Consider the following 24,999-nt stretch of genomic DNA (forward strand, 5'->3'; position numbering starts at 1 on the left):
TTGTGCTAAACAGTATCCAAAGGAAGAGATGGATAGATGGATGGTAGTTAAGCAATCATATGAAATCTGGTCTTTTTCATATTTGTCATTTGTTTTTAGTGTCACTATTTAATATTATGATATTTCACTGTATATGCATATTTTATTTTCCTCCTTTTTTACATTAACTTTGAGACAGTAGTGACGTGTCTTCTAAAATGTTGCTATATGTTAATATAAGAAACACTTAACTTGTTAAAAGTCCCAGCCATCCACATTTTACATTGTAGTGACCACACTAAATAGGCCTCATCTAACCCGAAACAACTTACTGCTTCTCAATTAAACCGTAATATCAACATCCCTAGTTGGCATTAGCCATGAAGCATGTTTGCTAAAAAGTCATCAACAACCTACACCGCTGAACTGTCAGAGGACCGCGGGAGATGTGCAGTGGTTACAGGAGATTTGATACAATCTGGCAACCACGAAAAAAGTTTCAAACACACAAACGTTCAGACCTAGTCTGTATAAAAGCTGTTTGAATGTGTTATGATCTGGGTGACGAATTTCGGTTTGTGCGCCTGTTACTCTTACTAGATAATACGCACCAGTTAAACCTGTTGGGCATTTATTTCCGTGATCCAAAATCACCTTTTAATTGTTTGCCGGCTCAACAGTGAGTTAGATAGATAGGAACGGTGTGCGTCAAAACCAGGAAATACCTGTGGGCACTCATGTTTGCGAGCTGCCAGGTGACGTTAGCTGATTAGATCATTCTTCGGTTCAGTACGAAGGGGAGCTCCGTGTCACTTTTGGGAATAATTTTTATTCGGAGTTCTACTGTACATAGCAATGGCACCGAGAGACATACAGGAACAAACTGCTCTTATTATCCGATGTCTTTTTGACGACAGCCCTGCTTCATTTAGGAATATGTCAGATATCGAGCCGGACGGGACCGGAGACGGTAAGACAAATTCTTCCTGTGACTTGAGACTAACAGCAGTTGTTTAACGTTCATGTTATTTCGATATGTTCCTTTGCAACAAGAGCTTGATAGCTTGAAATCACCCTGTCAAATTTGTAATGTATATATAACTTAGTTTAATATAGCGAGAAACCCGTGGTAGACAGGAGTGCCACTGTCTTGAAAACTTTTCTTCCACCGAAAGACGAAGCTTTATTTAAATTCAGACCACTCAAAATGCTACGGCTAACTAACTTAATCTTAAAAGTAGGGGATCATGTAATCTCGTCAATGTTCCATTAATCCATAACTACATATACACTGACCAGCTCTCTCCAACGGTACATTAGCAGGGAACCCGTTTGCTTTAACTAGATGCCTAACATTTTAGCTACAGTAGCTAGCCAACTCATTTTCACGATGGATAGTCAGCCATTTTTCACTTACTGAAGATGTGTTTGTAGAATTGTTTTTTTTTTATGTCAGATTAACTATTCGCTCTGTGAACACGGAGTGATACACTGAAACGTATTTATTTAATGTCAACAGCAAATTTAGGCAGTGACTTGGTTGGTGAATTCGGTTCTTCAGCATAACTGGAGTTGTAACTTGGATCAATCGGAATTCAGTCTCGATTTTAAGGACTGGTAGCAATATGCGTGAGTTAAGGCTTCAAACCCAGGGATGTAATTGGTTAACGTTAAGGGGAGCTACCTTTAGAAGCAGCTCCGTCATCAGGTTGTGACATCTTTGGGAATATTCTGCTCACTACCTTCAATAGATCTGACCATAATTCATTATATCGGCGTGAATGCAATAACAGTACTACAGTCGCCTTTACTGCGCTTGTGCAGTGCAACCGCCACAACACTAAGACTTTGCTCTTGCAGGTTAACACCCGCCCACAAAAACAGCGTGGTACCTGTGGTCCTTTTACGTAATAAGTCGCGCTGTGCTGTGTACGTCTCTGTGTACGTCAGCACAGCACAGTGAAGCTGTTTTTTCTTCAAATGCAATGAGAAAAGTAAAGACTCCAGGCAGGACACTGTACCCAGTGGATGTGGTTCTAACCCCAGGTGGATGGACTGAAATTTAGCTGCTAGTAATGTGTCTATGCTATCTAATTATTAAAACAAATCAGAAGCTTTGCATAATGACACCTCTATCACATTTTAAGCTGTTTTGTCATTGATGTGTTTTGACCTTTGGATAAAAAGCATTTTTGATAATGAAGAAGCAGCTAGGCCTTTGCCATTAAAATCTTAAGATGACCTTTGACGAATGGTGCATTGGTCACGTGACATGTAGCACAGTTTCTTGGTTTCTGTCACGTAGACTTTAATCAGCGCTACCCGAATGGAAGTGATGCCAGTGTATCAGAATGCAAAAAAGGACTTTGAATCATAGTAATCACCTGGACTGGGATGGAAATGATTCATAACACACATTCAGAAGGTCTTTTTTTTTACTTATTACATTATTCAGCAGACACTCTTTCCCAGAGCAGCTTACATAGGTTACAGTTCTTTACAATGTTATGCATTTATGCAGCTGGATATTTACTGAGGCAATTGTGGGTTAAGTACCTTGCCCAAGGGTACAGCAGCAGTGTCCCAGGGAGGGATCAAACCGGCAACCTTTCAGTTACGAGTCCTGCTCCTTAGCCACTAAGCTACACTGCCGCCCTTGCTGAATGTAGGTGCTGTGTGTGATTCAGCTGAATTCCAAACAATTGAAACCTGTCTCAACCTGTTTTGCAGATGATGACTTTGACCCTGTCATAATTGCTGATCAACTCCGCAAGCTAGGGGATGACTTTGAGGAGAAGTTTATCCAGCCTCTTATAAAAGATGTACAACAGGCAGCAGCAAACCAGGTAACTGAGGGAACTATGTTTGTGTGATGTACTACTGTAAAGTGAAACCTGTTTTGTAACCCGTCTGCCTGACAGCACTGAAGGACAATAAGCTGGCTTTGATTTTATCAGGGTTTCTGTACTTACTTTAGTCCAATGTTGGCATCACTCAGACAACAGGAAATGGCCTTTTGTAGCAGGCATGTGTATACAGTGTTAGCATGTCCAATGCATCTGTTTCTTATAACTTCAATCTTTATTTATGTAGTCCTCTTGAAAAATGACCATAGAGTACATTGTGTGGTAAGAGTGCAAGTTGTGGTACGTATCACCACACAAGGGTCATGATGCCATGCTCGTGTTTGTTCAACTGCATCACCGTAACAGCCCGTCTGTACATTACATACTTTGCACCAATGATGGACTTGTGCAGTCTCACAATCTGACGCCTGTGGTTGTTTTAGGTGGAGACGGCCTTTAGCAATAGCGTGCAGAGCCTGTGTAAGACCTGGGTGGCAAAGGGAGCGGACGTGGCCCCTGAGATGCGGATGCTGAGAGCCTCGATCTCGCTGGGACTATACGTGAAGAGCAACTACCCGGAAATGATAGGCGTCATCCAGAATGCCATGACCAGCTTCATCAACAACCATGTGGCCCCTTGGGTGGATCAGGTCGGGGGCTGGGTAAGTCCTTCCCACACCATTATGACAACACTCAGACCTTGAGGGGCACCGTGTTTATATGGCAACAGAGTCGTAGTAAATAATATGTGCCCGCTGTCCCATTGCGTCTGGCACCTATAGTATGCCTACAGACGATATACCTGCAATCTGGCAATTTTATTTACAGGATTTTAAACACACTGTCATATGTATTGTATGTTTATATAAAATTCAGGCTGTCACTGTCTTTACTTCCCCTAATTTGTCATCCATTGTTTCATTTCATATCTTGAATTTACTTCACTGTTGTATCTTTCCAGTGAGATGTTATTTTTTTTTTTCCTGTTATGAACAACTTTTTTTTTTTTTTCTCATGGAAGATGTTCTTCATTGGCTTCTTTCTGATCTGGCCTGTTTTAAATTTTCCACTGCAAGCTGTGTAATGCAGTAATAGTAATGTCTTCTATTCACTGCAGTGTCACGGTGAAAAGCACAGTCAGTGCTGCCCTCTGTGCCAGTGAAATACGTGTCTGCAGAGCTCTTATCTTCCGACTACTTTCAGTTCCTTTTTCGACACAGCCGACTTACATTTGAATGGCTTTGCATCTTTGAGCAGCAAAGCGGTGCACATGTTATATAAAGTGATACTGACATGAGGTGTTGACGGTTCCCGCAGGAAACTCAAGACCACCAAAACTGAGACCATTTGTGGTGATCATCATGCTTAGTTTTGATTTTCTGTTGGTGGAACGGGGAGGACTCGTAACCAGCAGTCTGTGTGTTCTTGCCTTAGCTGAGGCACAGATGTGATCGTCAATATTTTAGGAGTGGCACGAGGCAGTGGCAGCGGCAGAGATAGTACCTGCGTGAGTGGGCGTTAAGGTTTGGTGCAAACAATAACAGGAAAAAGCCAACTGTTCAAAAAAGAAAGTGAGATGTGTTCTGATGTTCTGATATGTGTTATGATTTAAAAGGAACACATTTAGTAAAACCCTTTATGCAATTCATGACATATTTGCTGCAGTGTTAAAATTCAGTACATTAGTGTACTGTACTCTACAAAGCACAGTACAATGCACAGTATGCTCCTAATAAGGCTGGCTGTATTGGCATTGGTATTTTTTGCACCCTAACAGCAGCTCATCATAGTTCACTCATGATGTTCCTCATAGTTAACAACATTCAACATGAAAAATATCCAGTAAAATATCCAGTTTGCATATATATAGTGATGACATGAATCAATGAAAAGCAATCTGTGCGAGGTAACCAGTACAGGAACACCTGCTTAGCTAATAAAGAATGCAAGCTGTCTTAATGAACAAAGTGAACTATGTTAATAAAGAATGTGAGCTATGTGGCTGTCATCAGACACTGTCCCCCACCCATACCAGTTATTATTAGCCATGCATGATTGTGTACATAACTGTATAGCCAAATTGTTTTGGATTCCCCACCTCTTCACTTAAATAAAATATAAAACACAGATACTGGGAAAGAATAAACGCTAATGTTTTCCTCTCGGTTAGTTCCATTGGAGCACCCAGTTGTAGCTATGTCATAGGCACCCTGTCTGAGGAATTTTAACTCATCCCATTTTAATATCCTCTGTAGACAGCCAATGATCGCCTCTCCCCTGTTGCTAAACCGGCAGTGACTAAAATAATAGTTTAGAATCTCAGAAGAATCTTCACACAGCAAACAAACAATACTCACATACTGCTGAGTTTGAATATAATTTGCATTTGAATATAAGGCGGTATAAAGCATTTAAGCACAGGTTTTCCTCCTGTGGTTCCTTGTGTAATGTGTTTGCGTGAAGCTGCTGAGGTCATGTCAGCTGACCTTGAAAAGCAGAACTACGCAGTAAGAAACATCACGTTTACACAGGGCACGGCACTCACAACAAGCTGCCCTCGTGCAGCATGCTGATAGGAAACTGTGGTGGCAAGCAAAGTCAGGGTAAATTCCATTTCAATGCAGTCAACAGGGGGAGTTAATTGAGATTCATTTCAAGAATTGAAAGTAAACCGAACTGAAATCATAGCTGACCCTGACTTTGGTGGCTAGTGTTTCATCTAACCATATTGGCATTGGCATCTTTATATCTGCAACAGGCATAGGTTCTCACGCTCCGGGGTGTCGGCTGGAGTAGGGGTGTGTCTTACTGCAGTAACCAGGCCGCTTTCCTGGGAAAAACCTGAGAGGACCTGATCACTGGGAAAGCCCGCTGCTCACGGGCTGCGTCATGGATGACTCGGCTCTTAGTCATTTTGCATGCATGTTTGTGTCAGCCACTCGTAGGCAGAGAGGGTGCGCTGATTTTGTGTGTGCGACTTTAAGAATGAAATACCCGCCTAGCCACGCTAAAAGAAAGACGCATCTCGTCACTTTCACTCTCAGGTCTCTGTCACCTGAAGGTACCCCCAATTGAACTGAACCCCTAATTGAATGTAAGACACATTACACTGAATGTAGTCTTGTGTGGAAGTGAGAAAACTGATAATCTGTTACATGGGAATTCCCAACCTCAGGCCTAAGAAAATTACACTACATCTCATTTTTTCCTGTTTGGACATTGCACAACACAAGTGGTTAAAATAGTTTGGCTCTGGGTTTTATTGCTTCCATTGGATAATAAGGAGTACTGTGTTGTAGAGTGTGTTCTAGAGGGCAGAGGCTGCTTGCTGGTTGCCTTTTATTGTGCTCACCTTTAACCTGTGGAGCTGTGAAGCTGTAAAACTGTTTATATCACTGAAGTAAGGCGTGTCCCCTGATAGAGGTCCAAAGCTTGAAAAGGTAGAGGTGTGTAAGGCATAGAAGACAAATTAAGCTCAAACCCATCGTCCAGCCTTCTGTTTTTTCCTGCTGATACCTCCTGTTCTGACTTTTGCCTGCTTCTCCGGATGTTTGTGAATTACCGTCTCTCCTGTGAAATAGTCATGGTTTAACATCTGCTGCCTAACCTTGTGAACACTGAGTAGAAAGACACTAACAAGTCATTGCTGGATAGAACAGGTCTTAATTTCGTCAATGAAAACTGTGACTAATACCACGAGTCAGCAACTGTTTTTCCCCACATGAAAGGAATGACCATAGCTAGAGGAAACATTTTTGAAAATAGTAATTATAATGTCAAACTGATGTTTTCTATCATTATCTTATGTCAATATCTACACAGATGCAAGCTCATCTAAGGTTGATATAGTTATGGAGGAAGTAAGGAAAGTACAAAGCCATCATTATGAGAATACAATACAAAATTTTGAGGTGAAATGCACATCAGCATTAAACAAGTACGGAGAGAAAAGCATTTTTTTATAGTTAGCTATGCAAGTTACATGCTTTTCTTTGTGATTTAACTTGCTTGCATTCAGTTCAGCTTGCTTTAGCTAAATATATTAATTTTGGTGGCCAATTCTTAGGTTAGCTTTAGAGGCTAGGTACATTACAGTATATTATCGCAACATAGTAGTATTCCCACAAAATGTAAACTTGGCATTCTCTTGACATGAAGGGAAAATAATATTGGCTAGTTAGTGATTGCCCAATTAATTTTAGAGATATTAATATAAAAGAAAGACATTCATACATAGGCATTAACTTCACTATTTGTACTTGTCTAAGAAACAAATTTCAAGAATTCAAGTCTTTAGATCAAAATGTCTTTGAATGCATGTCTCCCATTATCTTAGTTAGGTGTGTTCAAACTTTTTACTGGCACTGCATGTAAATATGTGTGTATTCTGTGTGTGTGTGTATATATATATGTATATACATTTACCTTCTGTTGGTGAAAGATCCAGAATTTCTTGTGCTTAACATGAGTGAGACAGGGCTGCTAAACGAGCAGGACTTTTATATGAGTTCTTTCCCTCACTTTGAATCCCAGTTTAGACATTGTATTTTATGTACAAACTGCTAACTGCCTTGTCTTTTTGGTTTACTTTGTAGGACAATGTGGCTGAGTAAAGAAGTCCCACTGGGAAGAGCAGTCGCCAGCATTATCTGCACGTGGGGGCGTTTCTCCTCTGAAACCTTGTCCTGTGTTTACCTCAAATGTAAAGGCTCTCGGGACTGATTTCAGTTGGTGTTTTCCTCAAATGCACCACCTGACTGTAACGACTGGAACAGGAGGGAGGCAGCGTCACCTGCTGGAGACCCAATGCTGAGACTGAGTCAGAGACAATGCGCATTTGGAGAGAAATCATGGATTTTATGCTGCGCACTTGCTGCTAAACATTCCTGCAGACACGAGGCCTCAACATTCAGCATTCAGTGTCTAATGAGAGTGTGTGTAACCAAAATCAAAATGACTGCATGAATAAAAAAAAATAACAAACTTCATTATGACTATGCAATTCTCAGGGAATGTACACACCTGTAACCACAGCAGTAATGTGGACTCCTTTTGGTTTTGGTTGCACTGTGTGAATAGAGGTCTGGGGCAGAAAGTGGGTGAGAATGTATGAGTAAAGTATCAGCTTTGGTTATGGTTATAGTGTATGCATCACATCAACTTCTAAAATCACTGGCCTGATTCCTGAAGCAATCTGTGCATTCTGAAACTGTATACAGCGCAGGTTATTCAGTCTGAGACACAAGATTTGAACATGCCACAGTGTCAGAATAATCACTTTGTTTCTTACTGCTATAAATTATTTGTCAGAATTGAGTTTCATCTTTTTGGGGTTGTCTCTCACAGTGGTCACCTACCTCATCTATGCATTTGATTTAGTAAACAGAACAAACTGGATTCATTGGTATATTTACCAGTCGCCAAATATAGTACAACATCCTCCAACAAGGAAAAGGGTGTTCTGATTCAAGCTGTATTCCTATTGCTGAACACTCATCAACAGAGTCTTTTGATCTCACTTCAAAAGCACAGTCAAGCACTAGTCTGAATACAGACATAAAATGCGTGGCTAGTGCAGAAAAGATGCTGTAAATACTGCTTAGTTTAACTGTGTTTCTCTCACTCTCTGCTCCTCATAGGCCCCTTTTAAAGGAGGAATTTCACATGACCGGCTCCATGGATTTGGTGGCATTTTGGTTCTGCTTGAATAGGTTTCTTGAACAGTCATTTCCAAATTTTATTTTATTTAATTATTTTATTTTATGAGTTTTGGTTTTGGTCAATCATTCTTTCATTGTAGTCATGCTTCGTACACAAATCAATTTGGAAAACAAATTTACATGGCTGGGTGCCATGCTGGCAGTTCTTAAAAATTCTCACACCTTTACATTCCATTGGTAGAGTAAGCCTTTAAGACAGAAGTAGGCCAAAATCTGGGACTGTGAGTATGCCTCTTTACTGCATTACATAATGCCATGGAGGTGGCAGGTGTTACCTTTGAGGGTCAAGGTGAACCAAGAGGACAGCAGATTGAAAAAACAAAAAAAATTCTGAGTTATTGATTCTTTAAATGGTACTTGTAAATAATTTTTCATAAATAAATTTTCATAAACTGAATAGAATTTGATAGAAATATATATTGATGTATTCTATGCGGATTAAAATGGATAATTATTTCCAGACAACACAGGGTTTTACTGATGAATATTTGCGTATTTGTATTTTAAAACATTTTATTTCTGTGTACAAGCTTCCTGGTGTCTTTTCATATAGAGCTGTCTCCAGCAATCAGTCAGTACAAACGTGACATGACTGTCCGCATACACTGTGATTATGTGTGTCATACTTAAATACAATATAAAAACAGCCTCTGATGTGAATGATTTACAGCCTATATATGCGGTTTTATTTCCTGTAAACACTCCGAATCAGGTCTGTCATACTAGGCCACTGCACAATGACCACTAGAGACCGCCATAACACTGTGTACCAGTGTAGTCCATGGTGAGGGCACAGGCAGGACTTGGCTGTTTCCTTGGTAACAGAACCTTGCGATACTCCCCTCCCCCACTTCTCCGTACACTCCTGGCAGGGCAGGATTACACCCTGGGTGATTCTGTGGAAGCGGGGAGAGTAAACAAGCTAAGGGGGCTCTGTGGAAAACTGTCAGACGATGAGACGAGAATTATCATCCAGCAGCTAAAAGGCTGTTGAGACATCGGCAGGCTAGAGCTATTTGTGATCCTCTACAGAATTGAACGTGTGGTCAAAACAAAGCACCTGCTCCCTGCTACCACACCCCGAGCAACACTCAGCTCACTGCTCTACTCAAACCTGGATCAGGCACCGATCTGAGATCAGTGTTACTGGGGGAAGAAGCAAGGTACCACAGCACTTAACACTTGACCCTTGCCAGCAGGTAATGGTCACCTCCCTCTGGCTGTGTAAATATATTTCTGTGTAAACAATGTGGAAGTAAAGACATTTAGTGTGCTATCCTTTTCTCTAGTCTGAAATAGATCTCTGTTAGTGTCCACTCTGGAGTTTGGCCATGGGAGAGACTGCCAAAGAGATTAAAAAAAAACAGGTTTAAACAAATTTGATTTCTGTGCTTATAAAACCTTAGGTACTTTGTCATTGATTTTCAAGGAGAGCCAATTTTCTAGCTTCAGTCCTAAGAAGAGGATAATCTGGAGCATTTTACTTCAACATTTTATTTTAATATTGACTTTAGAGAAAAGCAAAGATGAGTGATGACTTAAGAGATTTTGTTCTTTGGTTGAGCAGCTGAAGTCATAGTAGCTGAAGATTTATCTGAAGGATTCAGAGCTTAGCAAAGAGCTATATCTCTTGAAATACTAAGAGACTGTGGATTCAGTTTGCAGAAATGTATTTTTGGCACAGTATGGATATAGCACTGAATCTGCAACACTGGGCGCTCTGAATATTATCCTGTGACAGAACTCTTGATGTAGTGTAGTACACATTCTTAAATGGCTTCTAGTAGTGCTATGTTATGAATAACAGCCAGTATCAACATAATCCTAATTCCTGTTTTTTTTTTAGAAACAGCACTGTTTGGTTGAGCACATAGCAGATCGCTGAAGATGAACTCAAGCGAACATTATTAGAAGCGCTAATAGAAAAGCACTGTGCGTGCGTGTGTGTATGCGTACGGGTGACTGGAAAGCAGTCAGCAGCAGTGTAATGCGAGTGCTTGAACCGTGAAAGAGCCTCCCTTTCATTAGTGCTACTCTCGCAGAGAGCAAACAGCAGAGTGTTGTGGTCTGTAGATCCTTCTTCAGTGGATCAGCGGGCACGTTCTTTTGGCACAAAGGTGGGCACCAGATGGCAGTGTGCTGGTGAGTCTCACGGCTCCTCCTGGGTAGCCTGAAGTGCAGCTGGCTCAGAGGAGACTGCGGAAGTCGAGGGGCATCGCTCAAACTGGCCTCCACTCAGCATGCTGCGTTTTAATCACTCAAAGGTGCCTTTTAAATAAATTCATATTTATATTGCCCAGATGGAACTGCTGTACATTTGCTCGATAGCCTTTCAGTAACCAAACTGGAAGGTTTTGGGGTCTTTGGCAGAACACTGACTTTTGCACTTTGACTTGGTGGCATATCTTACAGCAGCTCCACTTAAACCGCTAAAATGAGTAAAATAACGTGTCCATCCATCAGTCACTGTGCAAGTTGTCATTCTGAGGACATGCAAAAAAATGGGTAGAGTTAAACCACAGCTTTGACCTTCCTGCAGCTAAATAAACACGACTTCCTAAGAAACTGAACTTGGATGACATCACAGCAGCCTTTATTTCTTCCTGTGGACTCATTCATTCATTTACCATTTTTCCTCCTGACTTCCTGTATAACATCAAGCAGAATGAATGTTCACAATATAAATTAATAAAATCACAGACCTTCTGATTTCCGGGACACCGTCTTTCTGACATTGTCACTCAGTTAAATCTCTGCTCATGTTAACGTGCGCTCGCTTTCACACATTATGTTTAAATGACATGGTCCAGACAGTAGAAAATATGTATTCTACCATTCAACAATGTCACAGAGCAGCAATACCCACTGGAGGTCTGTTGGTTTCCAGTCTTCCTCCCAGCTCAGGTCTCAATCACAAATTGGTGCCATCGATTGGACGGAAAACTGAATTGATCATTTAGGGCATTAATAAACGGCTGATTTTGAGGAGTCTGTAAATCCCCAGGATGGGAGCAGAATCCACAGGCCCAGGCACAGCTCAGGTGGGAATGACACCTGAGGTCAAAGGTCATTGGCTCAGTGTGACCTGACCATGAGTAGAGTGGTGCTGAGGTTCAGCTTGTAGGGACCATACAGCTAGGAGAGAGAGCGTTGCACAACATCACTATTAGAATACGCTCACTGCCGTTAATGGGACAAAGTTAAAATAGTTAGCCCAGGGGCTGGAACCAAAACCTTTTAAAGTTGTTTACTGACCAGATCTGGCATTCAGTATTAACCCAATGAGCGTGAGTGTGGCAGAAAAATCAGATGTTGAGCAGCACAGGAACACTTTACTTACAGATTCACTTAGGGATAATTGGCCAGTGTTTTCTGTTGAACAGCAATGATACAGTGCATGGGGAAAAGATAAGGTCATCTTTAACATCAACCAATCGATTTCATCAGTGCTTGGCATGTTGAGCGTTTGTGTCCCGTGGGTTTTCAACAGTTAATGATTATCTTTAGTGAGCTCAAGGATTTTCTCATCTGGCTTTACTGAGAGATTGTCAGCCACATTACAGCAGCCTGGAGAGGTCCTACCCATACACCCCCTTGATTACAGCAGTTTCAATCACCATAAAATACATTCTCAAGACTCAAAAAATGAAGGACCATTCCAAGAATGAGAAGAATGGTTTATCACACTAGCTAATCAGAGCTTTTCTTTCTCAAAAGAGAAGCCTGACAAGAAAGACATGAACAAGCAAAATGTAAAAAAGTCAGTAATTAATGGTAGTGAAATAAGACCCCTTTAAGTGCCTGGAATCCAGTCATTCCTGTGTCTGTACACTGACAGCAGGAGCCCAAACAGCCAGCCCACATCAAGCAACTGCTGATTAAGGCTGTGGGCTTCATGCTCCTGACTGCCACTTTCCAACAGATTTCCCACAGGCAAGATACCAAATGTGCTTCTCTCATTCTGTCCCTCCACCTAAAGAGACGGATGTGTGTGTCTGAAATAACTTTTTTGCCATCTTAACCCCCGGGGTCCGCCCATCTGTCACCTCCTGTCTCGAGGATGTATCGGGCGCACGTGGGGACATTCTTAAGTGTGTCTCCAGCCAGGCTGGAGCGTAGTGCCTCCAGAGACCTGCTCTTATCGTGCGCCGATCCCCCTGGGCTGGGTCAGCACAAACAGGGCGCGGGGCTCAGCAGGAAAGTGGAATTCGATTGAGGGATTACTGAACTTCCCTCGTCAGCATGAAGGCCTCCTGCAGCTGCAGGTTAAGGCCCGGGGCATTATGTTAAGTTCGCAGGATTCTGAAAAAAAAGTGTTCACAGCTGAAATATTGTAGCTTTTAAATCTTCATAACATCAGTTGTAGCCCTGATTCTTAAAATACTTAGAAAATCTGAGATAAACTCGACATTCAACACATTTCCTGTGTCAAAAATGAAAAGGAAATGCAAGGAACAAATCTGACTTTTTATCTGATTCTTTTTTAAGCTTCATTTTTTAACACTGTTTTCTTGTAGTTTTGTAGCCTTCCATCAGACCAGTTGCCTAGGATAGTCTTAGCAGGGTGATGTATCTTCATGGATCTTCATACTCACTTCTGTCCTTTTTTGTGCCCCAAATACTCCTCTCAAGTGTGCATTTGTGACATCACAGTCCATTAACCAATCAGACGGGGCCGGATATAGCAGCCACAGGTGTTCCACAATATTATGACTGTCAACAGTTGCTCACGGATTCTGCCGGAGGCTACATTCAGTATAGCACAGGTAAATGTGGGCTGGCAACACACATTCACATCCTGCTTGGCTTCTCCTCCCTCCCACTGCTCAGGGGGTCAGGTGGGTCAGATGGCATTCTGCTCCTGCTGCTGCTGCTGTGGGTCCTCGTGATTGTCCATGCGCTCGCTGGGCTGGCTGGTGGGGAGGGGCACGTCTTTGCAGCAGAAGTACTGCTTCCAGATCTTGAGGAAGGCAGTGCGGAACTTCTTGATGCGGAAGGCGTAGATGATGGGGTTGACGGCCGAGTTCCCGTGGGTGAGCAGAATGGCGATGTAGATGAGGAACATGGGCTTCTCGCAGGATGGGCAGAAGAGCGTGATGCAGTTGAGGATGTGAAGAGGGAGCCAGCTGACGGCGAACAGGAAGAGCACCAGGGCCAGCGACTTGGCCAGCTTCAGCTCCTTGTCGTAGTACTTGCTGGGGTCAGCGTTGCTGGCCGTCACCTTCTTGTTGAGCTGCCTGTGGATCATGTAGAAGATCTCGGTGTAGATGAGCAGCATGAGCACCAGCGGGGGCAGGACCCAGCCAAAGAAGTTGAAGTAGACCATGTACTCCATGCTGATGACGGTCTCGAACTGGCAGGTGATGACCAGGTCCGGCCCGATGGAGCCGTTCTCCTGCAGCTTCTGCAGGTTGTTCCAGCCCAGCATAGGTGTGAGGCCCACCACGAAAGCCACCGCCCAGCACGCCACCACTGCCGCCCCTGCACGCCGGGGCGTCACCACCCTCTTGTAGCTGTGGGGAGGGGGAGAACAGGAGCTGATCAGTCAAAGTCTAATTCAAAACCATCTTTACAGAGCTATGTGTTATTGTATTTCATACCTCTGCTACAGTAGAAATCCACATAGAAGAGCTCTTTTTCATTAAGCAATAAAACATGATTGTCTCAGATTCTCTTGTTGTGACCAACCCTATGGAAACTGAGGTTGCATATAGACCCCCGAATGAATTTTCTATTTGAGTAGAGAGAGAGGGCTCAAAGTATCCACTATGCCTGCTGAGAACTTCAGGCAGAAAAGCACTATGCTGAAGAGATCACCATCCGTTCTCAGCTGAATTCTTACGAACAGAATGCCAACCCTGTAAAAATGACCAGCCAAACATGTTCTGATGGATCATATTGAGATGCAGAATCTGAAATCTCAAAACGAAAATATCCACTCCTGAGATGATTAAGTGTACCTTATTTGCTTGCCAATAAAAAGTGTCATATAAAGCACAGCATAAAATACAGCTATTTTTTGGTTTAGTGTCACTTTAAGGGCTCATTGCATGGTGGCGTACATATAATATCTATCACTGGACAGAATTCTGATCACGTCACAACAGCCAAACAGCCAGAACAACACGTCAAGGAGCACAACATATTTATTTATTCATAAATCATAACATCCAATCATTCTTTTCCCTGACAACCCACATGTAGACATGTCCACTCAATGGCCGGCTAAGTGATGCATGGCTTTAATCAAAATGCTTTCCTTCACTTCTCTCTGAAGAAAATTGCCTGACCCTGATCCGAGGAGCAGCTGTATGGAGGGGAGCCATGTTTTATACTTGGGCTGCTTTCCTGTGATGATACAGTGAAATCTGCCCGCCTTAAAAAAATTCAGTTTGCAGACGATTTCATCTCAAAGCTTCAGCTCATTAACACCCATATTTGGGTAATGTGTGCTCACCAGTTGTGGACCACAAGCAGGATTATGGTCACAAAATTAATGTGAACTGTGTAAAACAATATCAACAGTGTTTATCAGTGGACCAGAGAAAATATGTATTGCTTGTGGTTACACAAAGCATAATTCATAATTCATAATTCAAAGCATAATTTATTTTATGATTTGGATCTAAATTTATAATGTAATGATTCATATTGCTTTTTTCATAATCTCTCATAACATGAAGGCTTTCTCCATACCAGCCCTCTCTCAGATGGACATACTGCGTTGCACAAAGCCAGTAGATCTCCAGCTGCTTCACTGTCTTTAATATGAAGTTCACTCTCATTTTCCATTGTCAGGTACTTCAAGCGGAAGAAACAACGTGCATTGTGTTATTTAGCATGTAATCTTTAGAATATGCTATATATTAGTCATGCTGTTTGTATTAATATGCAATGTAAAAGATGTGCATTTGGGTGAATCAGAACAGCTGTGTTAAGAAAGGACCCGAGTCCCCTGAGTAACCTGCAGGACTGCCCGCCCTTGCTTTCGCTCACTGCATTTCCACTGAAAGCACACAGCCACTGCTCCTGGTGACACTTTTGGATTTCTAATTTATGGTAGCATCAGCTGATTCACTGGGTCAGTCAAGAACAAAACAATCAACTTCATGTGGGGACCCACTCCCCAAAAGGCCTCCAAACATCCAAATACAATCCTGCAAAGCTGGAGCTTTAGCAGCCGCAGTCTCTAGCCAATGCCATTCTGCAAACTCTCAGTAGTTACTTGGGCCAATTGCATGGCTTGAGTCCCCACGCTTGTACTGAGCTTGCTTCTTCAGTAGCCCTAAACCTTTTAAAATATGCACTCCATTCCAATCAAATGGAGGCATTAAAACATCTCAAAGCTGTTTGCAATGACAGCTCTGCTTTGAAAAGAGATCAAAGAACTGGCTGTCCAAAACTCGATCGACACTCACCCCCTGTGCTGTTAATGAGGAGGCCTGCAGCTTGCCGCACTTGAGCCAGAGTGCGCTGAGGATGTAGGCGGTGTGCCTGTGTGCTGAGGGGGAGGGGATGGTTGATGAGGAACTCGAGCACTCAAATGCCTGGGGCACTCATATCAGGCTAGTGGCTTCTCTGGTTTGATATCTGCAGTTTTTTTTTTTTTTTTTTTTTGGTGTGAGCGACAGCCGCTCTCAGATAGCTGTTGATTTCTTGGCCTCAATGTCTTTTTATGGTTCTGCTGAAACCTGAATATGTCTATCTGAGACCCAGGGGGTGCCAAAAACAGCATCCCCATCTCTCTCGACATAATGGGCCCGTCTACCGGGAGCTGTGACATAAAATAGAAACCCAAACTTCAGACTACTTGTCTCATTGCAGCAGTCTGACATAGGAGGGGTATTTAAGTATAGTTAGGTATTAAAAAAGCACAGACCAACTCCCATTTCAGCTGGTCATATTAAGTCATCTATCTCATATTAACCACATTTCAGTAATACCTATTTGCATTCCTGCAATTTTTCCTCAACTGATCAGATGTAGTTCTTAGATGTAGTAGTCACAACATGCACAGTATTCGTAAGCAGTTGTCATTGGAGTGAGAGAAAAATATTATTTTGGATAAAAACCCATCATCTGGCATAGCTAAATTATAAATTACATGAACACATGTACAGTACAGTGAGCATGATATTTTGGTAATGGCTGGCTAGCTATCCATGTGAATGGAATAAGCATAGTGTTATGTAATATCAGGTACCATTGTCTACATAAAGCAGCTAACATTACTGCTACGGCAAAAGTTAGAACAAACGTTAGAACATTCTGTTATTTGTCATATACTAGCTTGATTTTTGACAGGTTCACCTCTACAAGAGCTTGCTTTATGACAGGTACACCTTATACAATATACACCCTACATGACAGGTAAGATTTGTTACCCCAGGAAGAGGGCCCTAGTTGGTCTAACCCAGTGGCACAGTACACAGACCCACAAGACCTCTTTAGCCCTGCTGTAGTGAGTCATGCACTACTTCCTTTCTTTTTCGGTGTGCTAAGAATGTGTAATCTGTGCCCCTACCTTGCAGTGCCTGACAGGAGATAATTCTGAACTTGAGTGAATGGTTTTCGATATGTGTTCTCTTGGCTGCCGGATATGAAAGAAACACACTGCTATGCACGGCTGAGTCAACAGGGAGTGTCTACTGTGGGCTCTGGCCGCTGTGTCAAATGTATCTGATGGGCGAGACGCAAGACACAACATCCATGGCAACCCCATGAAACAACGGTGCCGAAGACAACTTGCAGCATCCAAACACGATGAATTTTGTGCCGGCAATTGAATATTAACTCTTAATCCCCACAATCCCCTCTGATATAAATATGGTAGTATGCCAGGCTCAACAGCAGCTTGTCATGGTTTATTTGGAAAGGCTCAGACCACAGGGGCCATGCAGGTCCAGGCTGGAGATGCTTTGCAGGTGGGTGCCATGTGTGAAAGAGACAGGAATATAAATGCAAAATAATAAAGGAACTTCATGAAACATCTGACAATACAGTTGTGCATCGCTTTACTTTCCTGTTACAAATGGCTATAGCTGGGATTGCTCTTATTACTCACTATTATTCATCACTACCATTGAGGGAGAATTTGCGCTTTTCCACACAATAGTGTGGATACACATTGTCATCTGCCAGAAACCTGTTACAAAGTACAGGCTGTGTGGGTTTTAATGAACATAATAATCTACAAGATTAAGATTGACTTCAAGATTGATCAAAGAGGATTAATGAAGTAAATCAGCATTAGTTATAAATTTATACAAGAAAAAGCTTTTCTTCTTTGACAGCACTTTGGGGTCTCTGAATGAATCTGAAGCACCAAATGGTATAAGTGATATAAATATCTTTACACTGTGATAACTTTTAGAAATTTGTAAATGCAATAGTCCTTAAATGGACTTCCTTAATCTTTGTGCTTGGAGGTTGGTGTAGCCTCCAGTGAATGACATTGGGTCAGCATTTCTGAACTGTAACAAAATTAAAATAGCACAAAATGACTGGGGTTAGGATTAGGGGGATAAGAGTTGTTCCTTGGTGGGAATGTACAGATCATTTGTACATTCTGATCTGTACATCGTACAGATCATTTGATCATTACACATCATTTAATTCTATGTCAGCATAACAACTGTTAGGAAGTGTTACCGTGTTTTTTTATGGCTCTGACTCAATCTTTACTTTGATGTTACTTTGATGGTTCTAATCTGTTAAGACTTCAGACTTACAGTCATTTCAGTGATGTCAGCAAACCACATCCTTTAGTCGATCTTTAGTTGATCCACAGTACAACTTTAGTTGATCCAAAGCACAAAACATTTAATCTTTTATGAATATTACATTGATTTAACTTTTGTTTTTTTTTGTTTGTTTTTTTAAAAGAAACTGTACCAAGCGCTAAACTATAAACTAAAATCAAAGGACTCAGTTGTGACTTTCCGTTTCTTTCTGTTTGTGTTTTTGCCACTGAATTGGTCACTGTCGATAAAATGCTGCCTTTTTTTTTTCTTTCACACGTTTTCCTGCTTACAGCATTGCATGCATTTAGGGCTGTTCATTCATTTACAAAACAATCCTCGTCTTCATATCCTCACCACACAAAGACAACCATCCTGAGAGGTGTGTCTGTGCATAAGATTCATGGCATATCTGCAGTGCATGGATGACCTGTTTGACTAGGAGCCCTTGCATTGATGTACAATCGATAGTGCAGACATGCTAAGCATGGAGCTGTGTGCTTCTAGAAGGCAGCACATGAACAAAACCTTTATCTGAATAACAACTGTTGGCACCTGTGCAGGATCAAGCAAGGAACTGACCTTCAAAACCCTGAACCTGCAGGATCAATCAGTATGCAATTACAGAAACCACTTCATCGCAGTGTTCTATCCACAAGAATACCCTTTTTAACTAAATGTACACTTGTGTGGGTGCAATTTATTGCTGAATGCTATTTTTCCCCCTCTCCAAGTGAAAGGGGGGTGACATGTTTAGCTGTAGGAGAGCTGAACTAATCACATCTGACAATTGAACTCGGTGCAGCAGAGTATAACCTGAAAATACAACTTCTGAAAGCACAAAGAGAGTAAATGGACAGGCAATTGATGAGCCTGTAACAGCGGCCTTCTACATTCGGTCTCTCAGGATTCAAAGGATGGTTCCTTACCCTTTAGAAAGAGCAAGTCAAAAGCAGCTTATTGCTGAGTAGTTCTGGGAGAGAGGGTAGATGTTGTCAGATGTAAACAGCATGACTACACTGCTGGAGTTAGACAGACAACAGAAGAAAAATAACTACATAGGCAATACAGCACAGAAGCTAAATATCTTTAGTGTAAGCCCTTAAAATGCAGTAATAATGACAAAACACTGGCATTAGTTTCTGGCAATGGAAAGCCTCTATTGTCCTCCATAAATAAAAGGAAATTAGATCTATTTTTCTGGTTCAAACAGCCTAATTCAAAGATGAATATTAAGCCTAATTTTTAAAGACATGGAGTTGTTGGAGGAAAGATACAGAGAAGTTTACTCCTGCAAAGTGAGAATATAGGTTTTAATTGTTTTTCCCGTGTATTTCATTGCATGTCTGTTGTTGTTCTGTTTTAATAGGTGGGCCCATAAAAACAGATGATATAAATAAGAATATGCTGACTTTGCAACTAGTGAAATCAGGAAAACACAGAGCACATGAATGCAACTGGGAGTAAAGACTCTGCCAGGCATATTGAAGAAGCACAACACATCAATTCTCAGATAAGGTGTTATTGAAAAACTCCCATTAAAATCAATATTTAAACTGCCCAAAGGAGACAACAAATAGAAATTATTGTATTGTACTGATAATTTTTTGAATTTTGTACATTAGTTGGCCTTGAATGAATATTATAATCTTATTTGAACCTTTCATGACAAACAAAATGTTCAAAACTGTTTTTTCCTCTTTTTTTCTTTTTACTCCTTGTATTCCTTGAATTTTACTCCTTAACAGAAAGAGGCAACAACAAACAAAAATCATTTTCAACTGAAATGAAAATTTTTCTGGTTTGGTAGGAGTGAAGGAGGAGGAAGACAAGGAGGATTGAATGCTACCTCGGCCACAATCAAGTAACAATTAAGACATGCCGCCCTTACTTTGCCCAACACGTAACACTTTACTCACTGATGTAGGAAATAGACCCACTCAAGTGAAATTACTACCAGCCGATGCAGGAAGCAGCATGGAGGTAAAGCTTTCTGTTACAGCCTTTATCCTACATAAAGCTCATATGAAATAGCTTGAAACCAAACACAACTGACCTGAAAAGGTCACGTGGTCATGGTCGCATACCTAACCCTAACCCTATTTTTTTTGGTTTGGGGGGTTGGGTGGTGGAGGGGGGGGGGGGGGGTGGATGAGCATTGGGATGGATACTTGGGAGAATGACAGGGATGACCTGAACACTCCTTGCTCAAGACCTTTTTGGCTATGCCTTAATACCATTTTCTCCCAAAACACTAGTTTTAATCACAGGATGAATCCATTTTGTAATGGATATATTTTTCATTGGCCACACATGAAGCTCTGCAGTGCCACAGGTAGGGCACACCTGCTTAATTCCCTGATGAGGACTGTGATGATGATGTTGCCTGTAATATAGACACTGCAAATCCAGCTGGGAGGGCACAACTTTACTTCCAAAATATACTATGCAAAGATTTCCCCTTTTTCTCCATCATGGACTCCCCTCAAATAAGGATTTTTCCCCAACCTGGCAATACTGATCCTTTCGAGCTCATACATTTGGATGGTCTACCATAACAGGTGTGGTTTATTTAAATATTTTACTGCTCACATAAGAAATGCAAACCAATTTCTCAGTCCCTCTGGTAACAGAAAAAGAAACTGTACTGAAATTATTCATGCAGAGAACTTAATGACCACATTAAATAAGGCATCTACCAACCTGTTAGGTTTCAAATGCTGTTATGAATATACATGCTGAAACATGATGAGTCATGTTTTTGATGGTGTTTTTTGAAGGTTTTTAAAACATATATTTGAGAGACTAACAGGGACAACAGGCCCCTACTAATTAACAACAATAAAAATGACTGAACAACAGTCAATACAGACTAACAGCAATGACCTTAGGACCTTAATGCATTCAGAGCCATAGAGCACTGAACTATATTGGAAAAGGAATGGCTGTACCTCTGAGGTTTAGAACACAGTGAGAGGTTCCAGTTGCAGTACAGTTCAGTGCTTGAGTGCTCTAAACTCAAGATTTATTCTATGTAGACTCACACAATCAGCCCCTCATATCTCTGCTTTCAGTTTATCTTTCTGCTGACATGTTTCTAGTGACATACTCCAACATATAGAGTAGTATTTTTCTATGAAATAATGAAGCCACTTAAAAAAAACAATTTTAAAAAAAGCTTCTTTTAACAAAACAGGTAATGCTGTCTGTCACAGACATTGAATTATTGGCATTTAGCAGACACTCTTATCCAGAGCGACTTACATAGGTTAGCTTTTTTTTACAGTGTTATTCATCTATACAGCTGGAGGCAATTGTGGGTTAACTACCTTGCCCAAGGGTACAACAGCAGTGCCCCAGCGGGGAATTAAGCCAGCAACCTTTCAGTGACAAGTCCTGTGCCTTAACCACTATGCTACACTGCTGCCCATCACAGATGGAAAATGCTCCAAAAAAGTGACTGCGTCTCTCCTTGTTTGATTTTAATTGGTTCAGCTGTATGGGTTCTCTACCATGCATTTCATTAAAATATTTTACTGATTACAAGACTGCGGAGGTCTTCTCAGTGCGATGGTGATTATGCAGTTAGCGCACTTCAATATGCCCTCTGAAGTGTATTCAGCGGGCCTCCAGGTAGACAGGAATTCACACACTTTATTGTGCTGCCTGCTGTGTTCTTGATATATCATTTTTGCTTTATCGCTGCCAAGCAATGTGCTTCATAACACTTCCTCGGAGAATTTGTGGAGTATGCTGACACATTAGCACGGGTGTGACAACCACATTACTCCATGCTTGCAGGAGCAGCAAAATGTAGGACATGTGGTTTAAACAAAATCAATACATCATTGAACGCTGGGAAATTGAGAATTGCTCTCATTACTTTTGACAACTGCATTTGTCGTTTTGATTGTGACAACGGCAACAGTAATAAATAAATTGCAACAACTGAAATGAATAAATATCCTCGTAATCCTCCTCCTCCTCCTCCTCCTCATCATCATCAGTAGTAGCAGCAGAAACGGTATTGTATCGCAACGCGTGCTGCAGGATTTTCAGAGAGGTCTATGGACTGCACGGAACATGTATGGCTTTAATTTACCTGGTAGGGATCTTGACCCTTAGGTAGCGGTCAATAGCAATCGCCAGCAGTGCGAGGATAGAACTTTGCGTCAGCACCAGCACTGTGCAAGCCACGAGCAGGCAGCTATAGAAGTGCGTCTGGAGTCCAATGCTGATGGTGATGGCCAAAGGTATAACGAGTGCCCCGACGGCGATATCAGCCAGAGCCAAAGAGACGATGAAGCAAAATGTTGTGTCTCTAAGTGAACGATTAATTTTAACCGCCCAAACCACCATCACATTGCCCATAACGGAGGAGACGGCTATCACCACCTCCATTCCGATATAGAGCGCTTGGGCTGGCGACAGTACTCCAGGCATCCTTGCGGTTGTGTGACTTCTGTCGGGACTTCTTGTTTCCTGTAGATGTAACGCTTTAAAACAATCTTTAGGTTATTTCCACTGAACTCGTCCAACTATTTTCGACGGTTTCATTTAAAGCGTCTCCACGTTGGGGATACAATAGTTCTGTCGAAAATCCATTCACAATGCAAAGGTAGCATGTTGACTGAATAAGATAGTAAGATACAAGTATCTCTCCGGAGTGTAAAGAATCCAGATAAAATGAAAGTGGAACTTTTTGTCAGGAAAGGTAAGTGAGCATCTTCTCCGCCGTTATATTCCCTTTGCAAAATATCCGAGGTGCTCAAGACCCCCTCCGGCGCATGGAAGGACCGATCCACAGAGGGCTTTTTAATCACCGAAATCCATTGTTTCCATACTGTCACTTCTATTCAGACCACTGGAGAGACGAACAAAGACGCACTAATGCCGAATAGTGTCTATTTTGAGGATGAGATGAGACGGGCACACATTTAAAGGTGCCATATCATATCTAAACACCGTGCGCTGTTCCCGGTTATGATGGCAGGCTACAGGCAATGCAGTGACCTAAAATAGCTGTCGGTGCTTTTTTTCATTCATTCTCTTTTATTCGTTCGTTTTTTTTTCTTCATTTTAATTTCATACTAAATACTTCCTGTCTTTCATTTCGAAGTCGTCCAGTATAAAGCTAATTTGTAGCGGAATTTAAGCCTGTATGGAGTAAGTCCTTTCTGCCGTCTTTCGCAACGGAAAGGGTAAAGCAGAACGCGCGGTTGTCCCAAAGACGTCTCGGACTGTGCCTCAGCACAGATTCTTGAGCTATTGTTGGTCATGATTATGCGTTTTATGAAATCACATGGTTTGCTCTGGCACGCGCCCATTCTTCATTGTGTAATCCTTGCTCGACACACAACTTTCATTTCACACGGTGTGACGTTGTGCGATCAGGGGTGTGGGAGGATTTTTTTTTATTGTACTATGCTTAACGCCTCCGAAACGAGTTACTGTAATACGGCCCGAAATGGGAATAATATATTTTAATTTAAATATCTGGACTGCATTTAACATACTACTGCTACTGCTGCTACTACTACTAATATAATCCAATATTATAATAATGCGTTCAGCAAGTGCATTCATATTCTATTCTGGTCTCTTACCTTTACCTTTTGTTGCCCTAACAAAGCGCATGCTGACATCAAAGGCAAACTCTGGGTGATCACTCAAACGGAAATGAATTCCTCACGCGACAGGTGCACTTGGTCGAGAGCTTCAGTATTTAAACCACAAACAGGGGGCGAGGAACGCATTTCGGTGGGATTGCCTGCATTCAGATCATGGAGAGTGATTTCTTTGAACATCAAAGCAATTTGGTACAGATGTACGTGCCCACAAGGGGTTGGACTTTTGGGAGGCCAGAGAAGCAATGTTCTAGCATAGTAATGTAATAGATGGAATTTGTGTATTGCTGCTGCCTTGTAGTACCTCCTGGTAATTAATAACACTGACAGAATTCCTCGATGGCTTACTGAGTGTAACAGCTTGATGGCAATGGTTATAAAGGCACCAAGTGTGATTTATTGGGTGTGTCTGCCTGATGCTGGGGTGAGGAGGAGGAGAGGAAGGAGTGGGAAGTGACAAGTGGTGACAGAATGTTTTTCTCCTGTGTCAAGGTATCTCTGAATCATAATTCTGAATGAAATCTTACTTACTGTTACCCATTGTAATGGTATTTGCTTTGGTGTCATTTTGTTTTAACATGGGCCTTGTCATTTCCTTGGAGTTTTACGCTCCCTTGCAATGTTTGATGGAATTGTGAGATTGAACACCTGTTTGTTCTTCTCAGAAATTACAAATCACATTCATTCACAAGTCATTCCTATTAAAAATGCAATGGTTAGAAATTGAAAATAAATGGATGTAGATATTATTTTGGCTAATCTTTCTCATTCAGTTCTGCTCATCCAGAACTGAAAAGATCTGTGTGCCAGTTAACATGCTAATGAGAGTTCCCACCTGGTCTTAAAACCAGACACAGTTCCCCCAGTGACATATTCGCAGTTGCTATCTACCATCCTGTGTGGTCAGGGCATTACAGCAGCAATCAATCTGTTTACCAGCATGGCCCATAGGTGTGGCCTATTGTGTATCATTTTGGCCTTATCTGCACAGCAACATTATTGTGTTAAACTATACACTTTTTCTCCTGCTTTTTTTCACATAAAATATCGCCGTCACTGTTTATTCTCAGCTTACCAGAAAATAAAA

General features: G+C 41.6%; 2 protein-coding genes across 2 annotated transcripts; one reads left to right on the forward strand and one right to left on the reverse strand.

Moving 5' to 3' along the window:
- The first annotated feature begins 687 nt into the window (after window positions 1-687).
- On the forward strand, window positions 688-8,338 carry LOC118781161 (bcl-2-like protein 15). The gene is made up of 4 exons (XM_036534072.1): window positions 688-949; window positions 2,710-2,825; window positions 3,269-3,487; window positions 7,421-8,338. The coding sequence occupies exons 1-4, from the start codon at window positions 835-837 to the stop codon at window positions 7,436-7,438; spliced, it is 468 nt and encodes a 155-aa protein (XP_036389965.1). The 5' UTR covers window positions 688-834; the 3' UTR covers window positions 7,439-8,338.
- A 4,003-nt stretch (window positions 8,339-12,341) lies between these two features.
- Window positions 12,342-23,655, reverse strand: adora1b (adenosine A1 receptor b). The gene is made up of 2 exons (XM_036533405.1): window positions 22,388-23,655; window positions 12,342-14,058 (listed from the first exon to the last, which is right to left on the reverse strand). The coding sequence occupies exons 1-2, from the start codon at window positions 22,726-22,728 to the stop codon at window positions 13,389-13,391; spliced, it is 1,011 nt and encodes a 336-aa protein (XP_036389298.1). The 5' UTR covers window positions 22,729-23,655; the 3' UTR covers window positions 12,342-13,388.
- Window positions 23,656-24,999: the final 1,344 nt, after the last annotated feature.

This window comes from Megalops cyprinoides, chromosome 7 (genome assembly GCF_013368585.1).
Source record: "Megalops cyprinoides isolate fMegCyp1 chromosome 7, fMegCyp1.pri, whole genome shotgun sequence".
Classification (NCBI taxonomy): domain Eukaryota; kingdom Metazoa; phylum Chordata; class Actinopteri; order Elopiformes; family Megalopidae; genus Megalops; species Megalops cyprinoides.